The 20,323-nt window shown below is 43.7% G+C and overlaps 1 protein-coding gene across 7 annotated transcripts in view; it reads right to left on the bottom strand.

Annotated features, from left to right (window-relative positions):
- Window positions 1-1,715: 1,715 nt before the first annotated feature.
- The window catches only part of SPAG17 (sperm associated antigen 17), a 120,477-nt gene continuing 101,869 nt past the window's right edge, over window positions 1,716-20,323 (bottom strand). For all 7 annotated transcript variants that reach the window (XM_042788505.1, XM_042788508.1, XM_042788509.1 and 4 more), the window contains 9 exons: window positions 17,317-17,419; window positions 16,594-16,690; window positions 15,212-15,310; window positions 13,164-13,315; window positions 12,511-12,677; window positions 9,159-9,219; window positions 6,586-6,730; window positions 5,229-5,366; window positions 1,716-1,841 (listed from right to left, as the gene is read on the bottom strand). In XM_042788505.1, the coding sequence (XP_042644439.1) occupies window positions 5,230-5,366; window positions 6,586-6,730; window positions 9,159-9,219; window positions 12,511-12,677; window positions 13,164-13,315; window positions 15,212-15,310; window positions 16,594-16,690; window positions 17,317-17,419 (961 nt within the window). In that variant the 3' untranslated portion in view covers window positions 1,716-1,841; window position 5,229. The remainder of the gene's footprint in view (window positions 1,842-5,228; window positions 5,367-6,585; window positions 6,731-9,158; window positions 9,220-12,510; window positions 12,678-13,163; window positions 13,316-15,211; window positions 15,311-16,593; window positions 16,691-17,316; window positions 17,420-20,323) is intronic.

Here is a 20,323-nt window from a genome sequence, read left to right as displayed (position 1 = left end):
GGGTGACTCTCATGCCTCCGTGTGATGTGCTCCATTTACCTTAATGCCAGGGAGAGAAATGTTATGGAATCTACGTAATGAGCTGCTGTTTGATGATCCTCCGGGAGGCCTGGGAAAAAAAACGTGGCCACAGGTGAACGTGAACTCTGGGAGTGATGACAAGGATGTAGATGGTGGGATACAAGGGTGACTTGGGTTGTAGGGTCATTGTCTCATGTTGATGACGGGTGTCTCCTTTGATCTAAGTTGGAAGAGGTGGAATTTCCCTCAGCTTTGTTCCTGGTCACTAGGATTTGGGAAGAATCCTTGGAAGAAAAGGTCTTTGACGTGGTGGAAGGTTGGTTGTCCTCTCTCCATAGGTGCTGACACAGGCTTCCCTGTTGAACTTTTCCCCTGGTTCTCTGATTTGTATCCCTTGTGACCAGTCTGCACCAGCAACAGTGGATTTACTCAGTGCTCAGAACACACCTCCAAGGGGACTGATGTAGGACTGTTGGCTGTGCCTACAGAAAGCTGAAAAGCATCAGGGCAGTAATCAGCGGAGTCAGTAGCAAAATCATTGGTGTTGGAGAATCCTGGGTCAAGTCTGACACTGCTTCTTGTGGTGGTTTCTCATCTGTGGGTAGGGCTTAAACAGCATCCACAGCTGGGTATCTGGTTTGACACCTTCCTGAGCTGGCTTTCAGCCGTTGGTCAAGTCTGACTCAGAGAGCTGATGGACAAACAGTTGTGTCTGGTGGAGCAGTGGAAAACACCAAGGCAATACTCGGGTGGCTACTGAGGGAGCTCAGCACGTGCTTTAAATGGAAGAAGTCTGCCCTGTGCTAACAGTCCACCAATATACTAGAATTCTGATATCCTTGGGTACTGCACCTTGCCCTTTCTTAGTGAAATTCCCTGGATTTTCAAACCTGAGCTCACACTGGTGAAAGCTATTATTTAATCCCACTGGGATTCTCAGTCACTGTGAAGTGTTGAGAGAACAAGTCATCTGTATGTACCAAGGAAAATTCCCCATCTCTCAGGTTGTCCCATGCTGGAAAAAGGATGAAGCACGGGAAAGCACATTGTTGGAAATTAATTCATAAAAAGAACGAACTGTACTTGGATACACAAATATGGTGTCTCACAAAGAGGCAGAGATGTTTCTTTTAGTTACTACTGTGTAAGTAGGAGCAAAGGGAGAAAAAGGCCAGCTCTAAGTTGGCTCAGTCTTATACTATGAAGAGACGTGCAGATGAGCATTTGAAGATGATCGTGTCTGATAGTGAACAAGAGGATATAAGCAGAATCCTTGTCAATCCCTCTCTGTCAGGTGTAACTGTGTACTCGTCTGGTGTTGGCAGCTAATTAAACGTAGGTGAACACACAGGAAGTTAAGCCTGTGATTGTGAAAAGCAAACAGTAATTTAGGAATTAGAAGACCAGAGCAGTTCAGCAGCTCTTCCTTGAAGAACCACACTTGACTCCAGTGGAACCTGCTGCATGCTCGGTACTTAAAAAGATCTCTGGTGCCTCAGCACAGGTTATAGAAACCTAACCCCTTTTAAAAACAAAGCAAAGCTACAGGGAACCCTTTGGCACTCCTCTGAAGTGCAGAGTATCAAACATTGGGGTTGAAACACGGTAATCCTTCCACTGCTTGCATTTCAGACAACCGCGTCAGAAGGCTGTGCAACTTTTGGACCACTTTTCCCATTAACAGGAGACAGACAAAATGCTTATTTATGTTAATCTGATTAAATACATGAAAAAGTCTACATTGGGATGTTTACGTAACTGACTAAAATGCAGGTATTTCGGTATTGCTGATCTTCATGTTACTCTTCTAGGGCTCTGACCTGTAGTGGAAGAGGAGAGAAAGTTAACATGAAAAGAAAGAAAGAAAAAAACCCCAAACCCCACCTCTACCTTTGTACAGCTGTTGAAGCAAACCCAGTAATTATGTCCAGATTCTTTGCAAGTGTTGTGCGAGCGCTGTGATTGCTATGGACTGTCTTCAGTAGAAACTGGCTTCTACCCTTGCTATTGGAAGGGAACAACATGAGAAAGGGTTCTCACATGAGCTTCAACTAGATAGTTTGCCTTCATTTCACAAATTGAGTGGCATAAAAATCACAACCGTGAGTTCAGGATGGACATACTGAAGGCTTTCACGGGCAGCTTCCTGTGCAGTATTTAATTTTGAGGATAGTAATAGAATCTTAGTGAAATGTTTTAAATATAAATGAGAAGTAACTAAGAAAATATAAATGAATTATGACTGAGTTTGGTCAGGTGATGCTTTATCAGTGATTTTTGCTTGTTGGGCTGTACTAGAGATGTGACAAATTTGTGATCAAGCCTAATTCTGCAGGGAAGTTTCTAGGTCTCAATGGAGAGAATCATTTGCTCTGGTGATAACCAGCTGGGAAAGGTGATATGAACTTAAAAAATTGTCACAGTGCCTCTGCAAAGATTTTTATTTCTATTCTGGATGGTTGAGCAAGACTGTTTAGCCAATACAGGACTTGACTTAACCTAGGAGCATCAGTGTTTCATGTTTTGTGTGTCAGCAACCAGTCCAGAGTTCCTTGACATGTTTGAGATGGATATGGTTTTGAGTGCAGGAGATTTGGGGGGGTGGGGGGGTGGAAATGTTTGAAGAGGAATTTGGTACAGTTGCTTGGGTAGCATGGGATAGCTGTCGCCAGCTTCAGTAGGAATTATCAGTCAATTCACAAAAAGACTTTGTCAGACCAGAAGGGAGATTTGGCTGTGGCAACGGCAACTATGATTAGCTGGATTAGCTGTGTGGGAGGAGAATACCGTGTAGTTCGTTTGTCTCCACTTGGAGCTTTTAATGGGAGGTGACACTGATCAGAATTTCTGTTGGGACAAGGGGACGTCTCACTGAATTGTGAACTGACTGGGTGACTAATTCTTTTTCATTTCAACGCAAAGTGAGGGAACTTGTCTAAATTGCCTTCACTGATGAACTCCAGGCTGTAAGCCCCTAAGCTGGAAGGCGTTAAATTTGCTGCTCTTCTAGACTATAATTGCATGTTACTCTGGGGGTAAAATTCCACTCTGGAAAAGGTAAGAAGGTACTTAAACAGGAGAAAAAAAAAAAAAAAAAAAAAAAAAAGGTATGATTGATGTACTCTGGGCAGTCCTAGAGCAGATGCAGCAGTCAGAGATGCATGTCTCTGTTAAGTTTCTTTTGAGAACTGACTGATGTGGTCACTTTTTTTCTCCAGAGGAGAGGAAATGATACGCAGCTGGGATTTCTTTACTGACTTGTTAGTTAACATGGCAGACTTACAGATGTTAAAGTTGAAAGAAAAAGATGATTTCAGTGTTACACATATGAGGCAAATGGGGAATCTTGAGCTAAGGAGAGACGAAACATCAGGAGGGTTCCTGTTTATGAACTGTCACCATCGAGTGTATTGTAGAGTGCCTGAGTCAATATGGGTGAGATGAAACACCACCCTAACGTTAAATATTCTGGTTGATGGTTTGAGGAGAAATTCTCAATAAGGCTTTTTTGTTGGCAGGAAAGGGATAGGAAGACTGTCCCTTCTCTGTATAGTCTGATTCTCAAAGGTTTCGGAAGTGTTCTGTACGAAACAATGTGTGCAGAGGGTTGTGTGCGCTTGAACTCATCATGTTCAGGTTGCGCTGTGTACCACCGGTAAGACTCCTGACTTGCTGGCAGGGTTAAAAGGTCAGCAGTAAGACTTGGTTTTAGAAAGTGAAGAGTGTTAGAGAGGCTGATTTGTGAGGGCTTAACTGTGATAAATCCAGCCTCTTGCTGCCAGAAGGCTCAATAACTTGCTTATTGTGGAAGCAGTTATGTGAAGTGTTTGAGACAAGACTGGGGAGGCTCTGCTGTGGCCACCTCCACTGAGCTGAGCAGTGGTAGTCACCTGTAAATCTCTTTGGTTAATGTCACCCAGGGCTTCCCTTTTCTTGTGTCAGGATGTCATAGAATCACAGAACGGTTTGGGTTGGAAAGGACCTTAAAGCTCATCCAGTCCCACCCCCCTGGCCCGGGCAGGGCCCCCTTCCCCCAGCCCAGGGGGCTCCCAGCCCCGTCCAACCTGGCCTTGAACCCTTCCAGGGAGGGGGCACCCACAGCTGCTCTGGGCACCCTGGGCCAGTGTCTCACCCCCTGCACAGTAAAGAATTTCTTCTTTATATCTGATCTAAATCTTCCCTCTTTCAGTTTAAGACCGTTACCCCTCATCCTATCCATACGGTCCCAGATAAAGAGTCCCCCCCCCCTCTCCTGCTCCCCCTTTAAGCCCTGGGAGGCCGCTCGAAGGTCCCCCCGGAGCCTTCTCTTCTCCAGGCTGAACCCCCCCAACTCTCTCAGCCCGGCCCCCCAGGGGAGCTGCTCCAGCCCCCCCAGCATCTTCGTGGCCTCCTCTGGCCCCGCTCGAGCAGCTCCGGGTCCTTCTGCTGTTGGGGGCCCCCGAGCTGGCCCCAGCACTGCAGGGGGTGGGGTCTCACGAGAGCAGGACTAGAGGGGGAGAATCATCACCCCAAGCCGCTGCCCACGCTTCTCTTGCTGCAGCCCAGGACACGGGTGGCTTTCTGGGCTGTGAGCGCACACTGCTGGCTCACAGTCAGTTTTCCACCCACTAATACCCCCAAGTTCTCCTCTGCAGGGCTGCTCTCAATCCACTGTTCACCCAGCCTGCATTTGTGCATGGGATTGCCCTGGCCTGTGTGCAGAACTTTGCAGCTGGCCTTACTGAACTTCATGAGGTTTTCATGGGCCCAACTCTCCAGCCTGTCAAGGCCCCTCAGGATGGCATCCGTTCCTTCCAGCATGTTGACCGCACCACACAGCTCGGTGTCGTCGGCAAGCTTGCTGCGGGTGCACTCGGTCCCACTGCCCATGCCTCCAACACAGATATAAAGCAGCGCTGGTCACGGTAGCAATCCCTGGGGAACGCCACTGGTCACTGCTCTCCACTTGGACATCGAGTGCAGTTCTCTGAGTGTGACCATCCAGCCAGTCCCTTATCCACCGCGTGGCTCATCTGTCAAACTCGCGTCTCGCCAATTTAGAGACAAGGATGCTGTGTGGGCCAGTGTCAGATGTCACGTCCGTGTGACGCGTGCATGACAGCTTAGTTCTCAGTCGCATGAGGTTTGATGATGTGGATCAGAAGCCGAGAGGAGGTAAAACAACTGTACTTTCATTTACAGCTGGTAACACTGCATCCAGTACTTACCTTAACTAGGAAGCTTTCGGGGTAGCGTAATCCGGAACCGCGGCTTGGGGCTTGTAGTAACTGCCCAGACTGTTGCTGCCATCCCGCCCTGGGGGTATCCTTGAGGGCGGCACTCATAAATGTCATTGGTTAACACAGGTGGAATATCATGTTAAAGATCTAACCATTTCTGTACTTTTATGTAACTAAAATAGCATGAGTGGAGGCTGGAATTAATTCTGGCGATAAGGCTTTGAAACAACTTGAATCTGGACTACTGCCCTCAGCTTAAAGATTAAGGACCAGGTAAGATATTGGGAAAAGGCACATGTTTTGGAGGCTGGCCTGCAACTGTGTGTTTGAGGACTGGGTGAGTGGGAACAGAACAGGAGCTGGTTTTGCTGCTATGCCACCAGTCCTGTCTAGCCGAGCTCTGCGGTAATGGGCATGAAAAACTCCTCTGGGTCCCTATGAAGTAAATCTGCAGAGTTTCAGTGTCGCTTCGAGAGCATATAAAGCCTCAGTGGTGCTGCTGTGTGTTAGCTAGTACTCTGGCCAGTCTCAGAGGACCCTCAAGTTCTCCTTTAGTAAGGGTGGCCCTTACCAGGAGTGAAGTTTCTGGTGTGTTTGCATGGGCCTTGCCTTGCTATTTCATTTATAGGTTTCCATAAGACCTATTCTCATAGGCTTTTAAGTGTAAATTTGTTTGAAAATCAAACAGAACTTCACCCTTTCTTCTGAACTTGCCTTTCAAAAATGAACCTGTAATTTTACGTGAAAAATAGTTTCTGGAGCACAAGGGAAAGAGAAGGAATGGTTCTTGACTTTGCTGTTTTTTTGACCTCTGTCTTCAATTAAACAACTGAAAGCCCACTGAACCCACGCTGGGTTGGTTTCTGACAGCATTCATGCACTTCTGTGCTTGTGTGTCTGCTGGCACAGGGATTGTCTCATTTGTCTGTTTAGTATCCAGGACAATACATGATTTTGTTGCTCATGAGGCTGTACCATCAGATGCTACCATAGGTTCAAAAACGTTAAAAAAGATTTCCATCAGGGTGGTGGGAAAGAGTTCTTATTGTTTTAATTTCTTTTTTAAAAGTCACATCTTTCTGAGTTTACTGTTCTTCCTTTCCCCACTTTCCAAAACCTTGTTATTGTGACATAAATTGCTTTTGGTGTCAGAATCTTAAATTGTTAAATTGTCGTGCTTTTGAAAACACCCATTTGTGTGTCTCTGAAAAGGACAGTAAAGCTTGCTACCTCAGTAGCCTGCACTGGAAATGACGCTTAAGGCCTCCTGACTGGTGGACCATCCCCCCCAGGGTTGATGCTAGAAGGTGTGTGTGAGTGTGTGAAATGAGACAACAAAGGATATTTGCTCTCACAGGCAGGAGAAGAGTCTCTGTTTCTGTTAATATTTCAATATCATGGGAAACTTCGTCAAGGCCACCAGTATCTTCCCCTCCAGTTACCATGGCGAAAATCTCTATCTCCAGCTCAACCTGCAAGCCTGCTGCCACCTAGGAGAGACAGAGGATTACTCACAGGTAAGGTGCGTGTTTCAGACATAGTTGCCCCTCCAGTAGACCTTGGAGCTGGTTCTTGTTCTGTGTTGTCTGATGAAATTAAAGACTTAGTGTCCAGCACACACAGTTGTGTGGCCAGTTACCCATTATCTGTTTCACTAGAAAGGTCTGGACAAAACAGTGTCTCTTCACATTGCAGTTTGAAAGAAAACTGCCAGGTGTTTGCGTTTTTCCCCCTTAAATTTCCTTTTAGGTTCCAGAGGACAACAGGGAAATTGAGACAGCTGGTTGAGAATCAGAAAGAGATGTGCTCGATGCCCCAAGGCTGTCAGTGTTTAAGAGGCATTTGGACAATGCCCTTAATAACATGCTTTAACTTTTGGTCAGCCCTGAAGTTGTCAGGCAGTCAGACTAGATGATCATTGTAGGTTCCTTCCAACTGAAATATAATATTCTATTCTAAAAAGAACATAGAGGTAGGGAGAAAAGAGAGATAAAAAAAGGATGGATGTGTGGAGAGGAAAAGAGAATGGAAATTATTCCAGCTATCTATCTGGATTTCTGTGAGGCCTTTGATACAGTCCCCCCACAACATCCCGCCTTCTCTCTAAATTGGAGAGAGACAGATTCAATGGATGGACTGTTTGGTGGATGAGGAATTGGTTGGATGGTCGCATCCAGAGGGTAGTGGTCAACAGCTCAATGTCCAGATGAAGATCAGTGACAAGTGGTGTCCCGCAGGGGTCCATACTGGGACCAGTACTGTTTAATATCTCCATCAGTGACACGGACAGTGGGATCGAGTGCACCCTCAGCAAGTTTGCCAATGACACCAAGCTGAGTGGTGTGGTTGACATGCCCGAGGAATGGGATGCCATCCAGAGGGACCTGGATGAGCACGAGAAATGGGCCCATGTGAACCTCATGAGGTTCAACAAGGCCAAGTGCAAGGTCCTGTGCCTGAGTCAGGGCAACCCCCAGTATCAATACAGGCTGGGGGGTGAAGGCATTGAGCGCAGCCCTGCAGAGAAGGACTTGGGGGTACTGGTGGATGAAAAGCTGGACATGAGCTGACAACAGGCACTCACAGCCCAGAAAGCCAACCGTATCCTGGGCTGCATCAAGAGAAGTGTGGCCAGGAGGCTGGGGTGGTGATTCTCCTCCTCTGGTCTTGCAAGTCCCCACCTGCAGTGCTGGGTCCAGCTCTGGGGCCCCCACTATAAGGTCATGGACCTGCTTGAGTAGGTCCAGAGGAGGCCGCAAAGATGATCAGTGGGATGGAACACCTCTCCTGTGAAGAAAGGCTGAGAGGTGGGCTTGTTCAGTCTGGAGAAGAGAACCTCTGGGGAGACCTTACTACAGCCTTTCAATACTTAAAGGGGTCACATACAAAAGATGGGGACAGACTTTTTAGCAGGGCCTGTTGCGATAGGACAGGGGGTGATGGTTTGAAACTAAAAGAGGGTAGATGTAGACTAGATAAAAGGAAGAAATTTTTTTACTATGAGGGTGGTGAAACACCGTAAGTTGCCCAGAGAGGTGGTAGATGCCCCATCCATGGAAACATTCAAGGTCAGGTTGGACAGGGCTCTGAGCAACCTGATCTAGTGGAAGTTGTCCCTGCTCACTGCAGGGCGAGTTGGACTAGATGACCTTTAAAGGTCCCTTCCAACCCAAACTAATCTATGATGCTGTGATTTTTAACTACTGAGTTGTGGCTAGGGCTCTGGACTAGGAGGCTTAATTTGCATTCTGGCACTGCCTCCTTGCTTCTCGTTCTGTGCCTGTAAAAGCATTGGCAAGGAGATTGCCTGGTATTACCTGGATGCTGTGGGCATACTGGCTAGCACAATATTCAGAGACAACACGCAGGTGAAGAGAGAGACTGAACAAAAGCAGAAAACATGAAAGCTTCTTACATAATGGGACAATTTAACATGCTTGTGGTGCTTTGCTAGATAAAAAGGTGGAGAATAGTTTCAAGCAGGAGAAGAAATGGTCGAGGTAAGAATTTACTAGGTTCAGCTCTTGAAAGTATCAGGACAAGGAGATAAAGTGTAGGCATAAGACAAAGCAGATGTAACAAATACCCTAAAGGAAGGGAGAATTCAGAGGTAGCAGCAGAGTATCCTGTTTGCTTCAAAACCCCCTCTCTTTAGCCTCAGTGCTTGACTTGCTGCTTTCCACTGAACTTAACGTGTTTATCCCTCTGCATTCTGGTGCAGGCTCCAAGACTCAAGAGTGCACTGGCTGCTTGGCTGAAGGCAGCAGAGGGACAGTGGAAGGCAGCATTTCTTCAAATAACTTTAAACAAATCAGGTACCCTGCCAGCTCTATTCCCAGGCAGCTGGTGTGAGAGGACCCCTAGATGGCCTCAGAGCCAGCTGAGTCTAGCAAAAACCAAAAGATCTGTGTAACCTACCGGTCCTGGTGTGTACATCACTCTCAGTCCTGTGTGCGGAGGTGGTTGCTTCACCCGAAACCTGTTGGAAGAAAGAGAAGAGAATCAGTTTGCCAGGAACTGTTTCAGGCAGGCAGAAGGCACTGCTGGGAAACAGACCGTCTGCTCTTCTTCTGCTTGTGCAAACGACAGCAGAATTTGTTAGCTTATCCTTCCCGTCAGAATGTACAACTCAGGCTACAGCGTTCTTCCTGGGCTTTTCTCCAAGCTTCAGGTTTCTAACAAAAAAACCCAAAGGAGCAGGTTAACGAGCCAGAGAAAGTCTCCAAAGGGCTTGTTACACTGCCTGGTCCTTAGGACAGAAAATGAAACATCAGCATTCTAAGCCTGCATACACAAAGGAAGCTGAAGTACAAATTACATCTTCTTGGCAAACACCTGTGTGTTACACACACAGAAGTCCTTAACAATCTTTATTTAATATCCTTTGGTACGATTCTGTTGCAGAAGGCACGATACTGGTATAAATATTGTGTAAATAATCTTTAATTTCACAGTACCCACTAAGGCAGTAGTTTCACTTCTTCATTTCTCACTGATTGTTTTGCACCCGTGCAGTCCTTTTGTGCACGCAACTTCCACTGTTAGGATTTCTACAGATCATTAGAACAGGTATGAACTCTACTTTGGCAAGGTCCTGGACTTTATTGTGTGGTTTTCATTTCTACCTGAACTGTTAGCAGCATGCATTTGCAACAGAAGGTGTTAAAAGAAAGGCAGTAGAAGAGGCATTCCTAGTACACGGCTCCATCTTACGAAAAGCTCTGGTAGACTTACAAACAGGCTGTCAGAATTCCTGTGCTTTCTCTGGAGTGATGGCTGTTACGAGAAACTGGGCTTGATTTTTTTTTTGTCAGGATGTCCCAACCAGTTCGGGCTATGGTATGGACAGTTTGGAAGGCACATAGTTAACTACGGACCCTGTCACAGAAAGGTTTTGGCTTCAGCAGGAGGCAGACATGGCTCAGAATTGCCCGCCACTGGCCCTATTTCTGCCCTCAGCATGTTCTGCTGTCATTCAGCAGCCAGACACTTAGTTCTTTCTCCTCTCAAAGCATGAAGTAAAAGGCTTAAAAGATAAGCTGGATTTATCACAGTCATGGTGGTATTTTCCTTGACTATCTACATATAGTACCCTGGTATGAATAAATAAATAAATAAATAAAAAAAGTAATGTGCACCTCTTGAGGTCTGGGATGTTGGTATGTGATCTGCTGATTCATCATGGCATGCATCATGATGCTTAAATGTGCATTAAATGAAAAAATGTCTCTTTGAGGCCATATCTACCTAGGCTGATTTAAAAAGAAAAAAAAAAAAAAAGTAATCTCTAGCATCCATCCTGATGGAAAAAACTGTACAGCAGTCTCCCAGCTGGTCTTGAACAGAGTTCTAAAGTGCCTAGTTGGCTGAGTACTCACAAAAGATCAGATGATCCCAGCAGGGTAGGTCTCCTGTGAGCTCCTTTTTGATGATAATTAGTTACCGGAGGAGGAGGAACAACAAACGTCAGACATAAGTTTGTTTATTTCATTCCAGCGCTGTGGTACCATAGCGAAGGGATGCTGTGACTGCTGAGATAGTGTCACTACGCTGCCTCTCTCGCCTCTCTTTTTAAAGAGTTCATCAAACTGTAGGTCACCCACATCCGGAGAAGGGAAGTGTGGCAGGTGCTTGCTCCTGTGAAGAGTGCTCCAGAGAAACTGGATCCAGAAGCTGCAGCACATCAGGGCCAGGAGACTTGCACAGTCAAGACCAAGAATGTTTAATGCCCTCCTTATTGTTTCCCTTAACCAGTGCTAATGTTGCAGGAAAAAACAAAGACTATTTATCACCAGTGCTAAGAAAAGGAAGCAGCTTTTGAATGACCTAGATCAACATGAGAATAGGACATTTATTTCCGTGCTTTCAGCTAGCCTCCCTCTCCTGGGACCTGTGGGTCTAGAAGAAAAGACCCACATAACAAGAGTGGTCCAAGCCTGGCTTACTCTAAGTTTCTGAAAGAACAGTATATAACTGTCCATTAGGACAGATGGAGGAGACCGGCCTAAATAGCAGCTTTCAGTTAACCGCTAAATAAACTAAGAACCTCTCCAGCTGCAGGAGGTAACTAAGGATTGGCAGAATTGAGAGGCTGGACAACTTTGGTGGAACTAGCTTGGAACACAGGAATTTTAAAAGCTTGTTTTTTTTGGCTTTGGGGTTTTCGAGCTGTCTGAAATGAAAGCTTCTCACCAATACTTCAATTCTTGAAACCTGGTGGGATTATAACCATTCAAATGAGGCTGTTTTGAGGTGACAAACCTGAGGTGGAATCCCAGAAGCTGTAAGGACTTGGAGACCATTGTTGCAGGCTCTCCTCTAAGCTAAAAAGCAAGGTACATACAGCACAGCTAAGGCAAGTGCAGTTGAGCAAACTGAGAGGAAGGAATACGCATTCCCCTTTTTTCTCTCTAGCACCGGGGCGGACAGGGGTCATAAGCACACCTGCCAGAATAACGCTGAAGTAAAACCACTGGAACTGTGTTTCAGGAGTGACTGAATGAACATGTGTACACTCATTCAACAGGGGAATTCTAAGTACAGAAGAGCCATCACAAGCATTTTCTTACAATATTTATATATTCTTTAAACTGCAGCGGGGTAAATATGATGATTTCCTGTGATTTTGTCATGCAGGGCAAGAGGTAATCTGCGGGACTGCAGACCTAGAAATGGACTGACTTATCCTCACCCCACTGAACACAGAGCAGTGCTATTTTGTCCCGTGCAGTGACAGGGTTAACAGTGAGTAAGGGAAATGTGTGCACAAATAAATGCTTTATTTCATCCTCATCCTCTGCTTGTTCCCAGTGCCATCACTGGAGCTGTTTCTCAATACAGCTAAAGACAGGTGTCTGCCTGTGAATACATCTGTGCCATTTAGATTTTCTGACTTGCACCATCCAGCAACATTTCCCAAAGTCAGATGTAACGCTGGTTGCCATGAAAGACTTTGGTCCTTGAATCTGAGAACTTCAGTAAGAACCAGTAAATCATCTGCAGTGGTCCAGGACTATGCGTAAAGGACCTGCTGTTTCTCACTGCTTTCCATCTTCCTAATGACATTAGTAAAGATATTCCTAATAACACTAAAACACAAATAATACAGAAGTATTTCTAATATTGTTTCCTCTCCTCTGTCTAGTCAGTCATTATCAAATGATTCTAAATATAAAAATATATCAATGTTAAGCAGATCAGAAGGTTGACAATTAATAAGCAATGCATATTTGGACATTTAAAAACCAAGGTACTAAAAATTCAAACTGACCTTGAGAAGTTCACACCAACATTCTTCAGGATCACAGTGGTTGCATAGGTGCAGCCTTCCTTTAGCACTCCAAGTGTCACTCTGGGTGGAATGAGATGGAAGCCACCAAGATGCTGTCTTGTTGCAAGAGAAGATGTGTTGACCTTTCCTGCGACAGGATCTTCTATCTTTGCAAACAGAATTAAAATATTAGACAATAGAGAAAGTTGGTGGCCATCAAGTTAGGTTCAGAGTTACTTAACCTACATTTGGTCTCTGCCCACTCATATTGAAGAATTACAAAAAGACATCCTAATTTAGTTAAAAACTGAAGATGCACTTTGAATATTGTCTGCAGATTTAAACTGGTCTGACTTTTCAGACATTTTAGGCCATGAAGATGTCTCAGGGAGAAGAGGGGCAGCTTGGCTCTTTCAGAACTTAGAGCTTTCATGTGCATGCTTGATGAAGAACTATGCTTTTGGCATGCCAGTTTGTCCTAGCAGTTGAGAGGAACGGCACTTTTAGAATTGTCAGTAAACTTACACATGAATTGCAACCACTATGTTTCAGTAAACAGATGCAAAATACTTTCCAGTATTGCTCTAGAGTGAAGATTTTATGCAAAAGAGATGACTGAGAGGATATTAATATTAACAAAAAAGATGGTTTACCATTTTATTTGGTATGGAATTTGGTTTCCTCCCCCGAAGGGATGATGGTAATTTCACTTTTTCTTTTCTTGGCTGTCCTGCAGCATTCACCAGCAGACTCTGCACTTTATGCTGAAAGGGTGTCTCTTGTGATCTCACAGTCTTGTTTAGGTCTGGAAAGGAAAGATTTCCAAAAGCATGAATAACTAAGCAGCATATTCAGCCTAATCCTATAGTTCTTGTTCAGATAAGGTTTTTATTTTCTATTAAAGCATTTGATTAGCACAAGGACAGAAGAATTGGCCTCATTTTTATTTAAGAGGTCAAGAAAGGCATTAAGAAACCCCTAATAGTAGCAAATTATTAAAATTTAACTAATAAGTAAACTTGTACTGTAATTATTAGCACTAATTAGTTAGAAGCATCTCAGTGGAAACTCGCAATGAAGATATAAGTACCTGTGAAGGCAGTTAAAAACAGAAGAGGAGGTACAAACCCCCAAGCACCAAAATCAACATCAAGGACATCACTATTCCAAAGGCATGCCTGCACAGCACCATGATCAGTTGTACAGAAACACCCAGGCTGGTCAAGTGAAATCGGTATGTCCAGGTAACAACAGATTCCCGCCCGCGCTCCAGAACAGTACAGCTCTGCCAGCATAACCAACTAGGAAGCTCAGTCTCGGAGCGTGATTTATTGTCTCGAACGCAACAATTCATTCATATGGGTAACCTGGGTGCTTCTGACTCTGGGGTTAAGCTGATCTTAGCTATCTTTTCATCTTTGATCTGTGCTCTGCTGTATAATGGAGATAGATAGACTGAGCGCAGGGCTGGCCAGACCAACTTAGATCCAAATACAACTTCTTTTGTTTGACAGCCTAAGACTTACATAGTTTATTGTGAGGTCTGATAACCTCTGAAGGGAAGACACGAGACAATTACAGTGGCTGTCTTGTCACCAGAGGTCAACCTCTAGATCAGTATTTTGTATGGAAGAGAATTGTTTTTTTTCTCAGTTTGGACTGCAGGCACTGTCTAGCTGGAATGCTGAGTCTGGTCAGGTATCGTGAGGAGGCAGAAATGTTATTTGAGAACAGCATCTTCTCTAGATTCCCCTCTTATTTCCAGACAACAGAACTGCAGGTGGTAGAGAGGCACTTCCCATCTATACAGCAAATGCCCAGAGCTTATTAAAAAAAGCTAAGCATTGACATTATGGAAAAAACCACTAGCATTTCTTGTTTTCCCTAAAGGTAGGCAGCATTTATGCTTTGACATTAGAAGTTAGTGCAGTCTTGGCAGCTCTCTCCACATATGCTGTCTCTCCACCCCCGCCCCAAGCTGCCGTTCCTTCCATCACCTACCCTGTGGCTCTGGAGGTACAGCTTAGTACGTCTGCCCTGAGGTCTATGGATTGTGCACAAATAGCAGTGGAAATTTAGGAACTTTGAAGGCAACAGCTCTTGCAGAGTCCCACTACTAAGAAAGGGTACCAGGGCAGAAGGGAAGCTGTAACTATGGGATGGAAGGATAGGTTTTGTACTGCTGAAGCTCAGCTGGTGCGGCATTATGTGAGAGCCAAAAGTTTGGGATAATTAAAGCAGACTGGTGGCTCCCCAGCGATGAGAATCCAAGGCTGTCATCGCAAGCAGATGCATAAGCAGAGTGAACAATAGATGGAGGAAGGAAAGCAAAACCGAACTGGGATGTTTGAACGGCAAAGACTAACCACAGTAAACTCTGTTCTAGTCTTCTGTTACAGGCCTCAATGAACAGGAAAAATTGGCTTGTGCAATTTTTTTTGGTAGAGAAAATACTTCTTGGCTTTGTCTGCAGTTGTACCATCCCCATCATCCCCATTGTTACAGCAGTCTCCTAGGGTAAAAGAGAGAATCTATCCCATTAGTTTTATACCTCTCTCCCTTTCTTCCAGTCCTGCATTCAGATGTATTCAGAATGCTGAACAGAGGTAGGTGGATTTAAACTTCTATTGTAAATATTCTGTCAAAAGTTATGAGAAGATAGATATTAACCTGCTCCAAACTACATTCTGGAAAGCTTTACCTGTTGTGCTGCTGGAACGTTCATTTTGTTTAGAATTAGTCGGCAACAGAAGGTCAGGTGAAGGCGAGGAATCACTCATGGTATTGAGAAATTCAGATGCTAAAGGGAAAATTATGGAATACTGTGATGAGTGTTTTTCATGATCATCATCATTTTCATAAACACATGGAAAAAAAAAATCACAGTCTTTGGCACTTTAGACAATCTTTGAAAGCTGTCTACGTAGACATGAGAGGCTGGGTAAATTCTGCATGTGACATTTTTCCTCCACTGGGCAACAGGGATCAAAAATGCATATCTTGTGATTAGTCATGTCTTGTTCCCTGGCTAACTGAGCAATAAGCCATAAAGAGCTAGTGGACAATCCAGCACAGTTCTTATGGTGATTGCAATATGAAGAAATAGGGGAACTAGTGGGGGTCTGTTCAAGCCCCATGGAGGACTGCTTTCCTGACATGTTTTTTTTTTGCCGTGTATGGCTTTTAATTTCACTATGTGACTTCAGTAACTTGTCAGGGCTGCTTTTCAGACAGAACTGAAGTATTCCTCCCAATGCTGTAAAGCTCAAACCTAAGATGATGGTTCATTCTTTCAGTGCTTCCCATTATCCAGTCATTGCATTTCTCCTATACCCTTCAAACTATCTTTAGCCTGCAGGTTTCCTATTCCATACTGCTTTTGCCCCAGTCCCCAGGCAGTCCCTCTTACCACTGAAGTTTCCAAATTCCATCTTACATTTTTTTTCCTACAATCATACCAGTCTTTTTCTAAACTTTGCCTCCTCAGTTCTTGCTCATCTACCCCTAACCATTGTTTATTCCATTTAAGGTTTTCCTGAGCATTTTGCATCCATCCACCCCTCATTCATAGCAAAATTCTTCAGCTTTGCATCCAAAGCCTATGGTGCTTCCACATTCTATGATGTCTGCCAAGGTTCCTTTAACACAATAAATATAGAAGTCTCATAGACCACATTTATATTAGTGGCTCAAATAGGAACATTCCCAGATCCTGGAACATGCTAATCTACGCTGTTAACTGGTTAGAACATCGGTATGATATTGACTGTGCAATTTTGAAGTCTCCCCAAAACCACTCTTGGGTACACAAGTTTTGGCCAGGGAAAAGGCCATCTTGTTTTGAGAGACTGAATTTACACAGCCTGCTCCATACTGGCAGATCTCAGTGTTAGGGAGTACTGCTGCGTATGTTTCATGTGTCAGAGTAGATATAGCCATTGTGGTCCAGGTAGTTCATGTGTCAAAATGACTGAGAATACATGGGGCCAGATAATGTTATCTGAAATTTAACTGAAACATGAAATGAGACAACTGGATAAAACAATGAAGAAGATACTAAAAGGCTGCCAGACAGCAGATTACCTCTATGGGGTATTTTGATCGTCTCTAGAGGGAAATTTCCACTTTCTTTTTTTTGAATTGGAGGAAGTTTCATAGAAAGTGCTTCCACATCAGGAAACTACAGAAAAGTAAGAAAGAGGGCTTAGGTCTCCCAACTAAACACTTAGAAAAAAAACCCAACAGACACCACTCGCCCTCTGCCCCGTGCCCCCCCCCCCCCCCCCCCCAAAAAAAAAAAAGGTTGCAAAAGAAACAAGTAAGCAGAACCAGTGATAACTATAAAAAAGATGTGCGTGAGTATACCTCATACTCCAAAGTACATTTTTTAGTATCTTTATGCAGTTACAGCATTTATCAGGTGAGATTACAACAGGAAAATCCCAAGGCCACCTTCAACCCAGGAGGTTACAGTAAATCTAATTCCCTTTCTAGTTAGTAGAGAGGTTTTTGAGGGGTAAGAGAAAAGACCTGAGGTTCAGCTTCTGCTCTGAATCAGATTCTCTTCAGAGTTTATGTAAGGAATCTACAGAGTTTGTACTCAATAAAAATATACCATCTCCAATATATGTGTTTCCTTCGACAAGGGCATATAATTCCCAGTATTAATTCTGCCACAGCTATCCTCTATAATGGTTTCTTGAGAAAAATTGAGGCTGACATGTTAACCCACGCAACTGTCCGTGTGGGATTATGGCAGAAACTACCTGACCCAACACAAACTCATCCAGTTTTCAGCTACATTACCTTTTTCAGGAAAAACTCTTTGGCAAATTCTGATTCAAAGTACGGAGGAATTATTTTGTTTCTTATTGCCATTAAGGACTTCTTTTCTTCATCAAGTTCTTTCCTAAGTTTTAACATTGTCGGTAAGGAAAAGAAAGAAAAAGGCATTATAACTGTGTTCACCCTGTTTTTCAGTATTATGTTTAAAACATTGAGGAACGGAATTGATAAAGAGAAGTGGCATTTTTTTTCCTGGTTAATCACATCAACCAATATTCCTGTAATGGGCCATTTTCTCAATGATAGATCAAAAATGGGTGGGCTGGTCTGGCATACACCAACAATGTCCTCCTCAGATACGGAGGATATGATTTGTGGAAGGGCTGATCAAAAATGCATATGGACAGTGGGTTAGTTGCTATGAAGAGCTCCTCCTCAAAACATGCTCCAGTTCTCTAAATCTTGTGGAATGTGTCTGAGACTGTCAATAGTGTCTTTCTAACCTTCCAACAAACATTTAATTCTGAGAATCGGTATTTCAGATACATTGCTAAAATTTATAACACAAAATCTAATTGCCTTATTTCACCACAGAAAAACTCGATGGCTTTGCAGATACAGAAAAAGCTGTTCAAACCACTGAAGGTAAGATTGACCAATGACCAGTTATGTTTTCAGCTTCATTTAGTTCAGCTTTACGCTATTATAGCTTCACTGACTTGCAGGGTCTAATATCAGCTATGAAATGATCACTCTTAATCATATTGAGAGTTTTGACACTGGCTTTAGAGCCAGAATTGCACATGATAATCTTGGGTGCTGGCTTCTCAAATGTACATATTTAAAGTAATTACTTAAATATTATGCAAAACAGTGTAAAATGCTATATTAAAATAGAAACTTGAAATTATAAAAGTTTTTTTTTATCTCATGCAAGTCAGAAAGTAATAAAGAAGTAGTACCGAGGAGAACTTAGTTTTCAATTGCCATTTAACCTTTCACAAAAATAAGAATAAGCAAGTTTCTGATCATAGTATTAGTTCATCACCATTTCAAGTTATTCTATTTAATATAAAAAACAGTGAATGACCTAATAGCTGTCGCTATGATTATTTTAATTCCAATGTGAATGATTGTATGTTACTGATAACTTTCTCTATGTTAATTCTAGTTCATGTTTCAGGTGTTCTATTTCAACATAAATGCATATTTTTAATTCTTTAAATTTTAACAGTCCTGTTTGGATTACACAGAGGAATCTGACATTCTATCAGATTCACAAAGCCCTTTTCTCTAGAACTGAAAATTACAATGGTTCTAATGCACAATGTTTACATGAAAAGTTTTTGTGTGGTACTAAAGAATTATATAATGCAGCAATATAATTATGTCTCTCCATAGAATAAGAGTCTGTAAGTTTGCTTCCCAAAAATAAGATTTTTCTTTCAATTAATAGTGGCTTTGAGATTACTCCTACTTTTTTTCCAAGTGCTTTTGTGAATTACTGTATCTGCAGATTGAGATCCAGTGACTTTTGATTTACACCTGTGCAGAAATTCTCATGAAAATTCATCTGATTGTGGAATGTACATTTTCAGCAATACATTTTTAGCAATATATGCTGTTTCAAAGCATCTGTAGAGATTTTTTTTCTTGAACTCATCAAACAGCTTCACCATTCATCAGTGGGAGATAAAAGGCAATTTTTTACAAATTTGAGAGCAAGTGAAATCAAGGGGATTAGAGTTAAAATTAAGGGTCAGCCTTAAATACAACTTTCAGTGTTATGAAGATTTTTGTGTTTATATACACACACACAAATTACCTCCTGTAAAAGCACTTCTAATCTGAAGATCATAGCACCTGCCTCAGAACTCCCATGAGAAATACTTTACAAAGAGGAAATTGAGATACAGGTAATTCTCTGAATGTTCAAATGTGGCAAAACAGGCCTTGCTTTAGTGAGGCACCGATTTTTAAGATGACCCTAACCTTAAGGTTCTTCTTAATGAGTTTGCCTCCCGTCCACATTTTACCGGCCTAAAATGTCCTCAGAAATGCAGCTGCGTTTCCAAGGTGTAAACCATGAGTGCATCCTGCACATTACAGTGCACTCCACAAGGGAGTGGGGAGGGAGAGAAGCCTCAACAGTCCAGCGAGGGAGTGGTGGATGTGGAGGGCAAGCAAAGATCTGGGGTGATGTGAACATCACAACCAGTGAAACACAGCTGGAGTGGGGTCACAGCGAGCATATGCATGTAAGTAAGGAAATGCCTATGGGATGGCATTATGGGGAAAGCCTTCAGGCCCTTTCTGGGCAACTGGTAAGGCTGGGTACGTCTCTGAAATATCTGTACACTTTTGCATGCAGCACAGGTAAACCAGGAGGAATTAGAAGTCTGTGTGCACTTGCAGGGCTATGACCTCACTGGTATCACAGCGACAGGGAAGGACAACTCACGTGAATGGAGTGCTGTGTGGATGGATACAAGCTCTTTAGGAAGGGCAGGCCGAGAAGGCAAGGAGGGGAAGTTGCCCTGTATGTCTGAGAACAGCTGGGAAGCACAGAGCCCTGCCTGGGATGGGTGACGAGGCAGCTGAGGACTTACAGACTAGGCTTAGTGGACAGACCGACATGGATGACATTGTTGTGGGTGTCTGCTATCCACCAACCGATCATGAAGAAGAGGTAGATGTGGCTTTCTTCAGACAACTGGAAGAAGCCTCAGGTTCATAACACCTGGTCCTCATGGGGGACCGAAGCCACCCTGCCCACCACTGTAAAGCAACTCTGCAGAGAGGGACCTAGGAGTCCTGGTGGACACCAAAAATTGAACATGAATCGACAGCGCATCCTTGCAGCAAAGGAGGCCAGCAGAATCCTGGGGTGCATGAGGAGGAGTGCTGCCAACAGGCCCAGGGAGGTGAACCTTTCCCTTCTGCTCAGCACTGGTAAAACCACATGTGGAGTACTGTGTCCATTTCCGAGTGCCCTGATACACAAAAGGGCCACAAGATTAAGGGCTTG

Source organism: Tyto alba, unplaced genomic scaffold (assembly GCF_018691265.1).
Source record: "Tyto alba isolate M040663 unplaced genomic scaffold, T.alba_DEE_v4.0 Super-Scaffold_14, whole genome shotgun sequence".
Taxonomy (NCBI): Eukaryota; Metazoa; Chordata; class Aves; order Strigiformes; family Tytonidae; genus Tyto; species Tyto alba.
The sequence above is the reverse complement of the archived record's forward strand: the minus strand, read 5'-3'. Positions and strand labels throughout refer to the sequence as shown.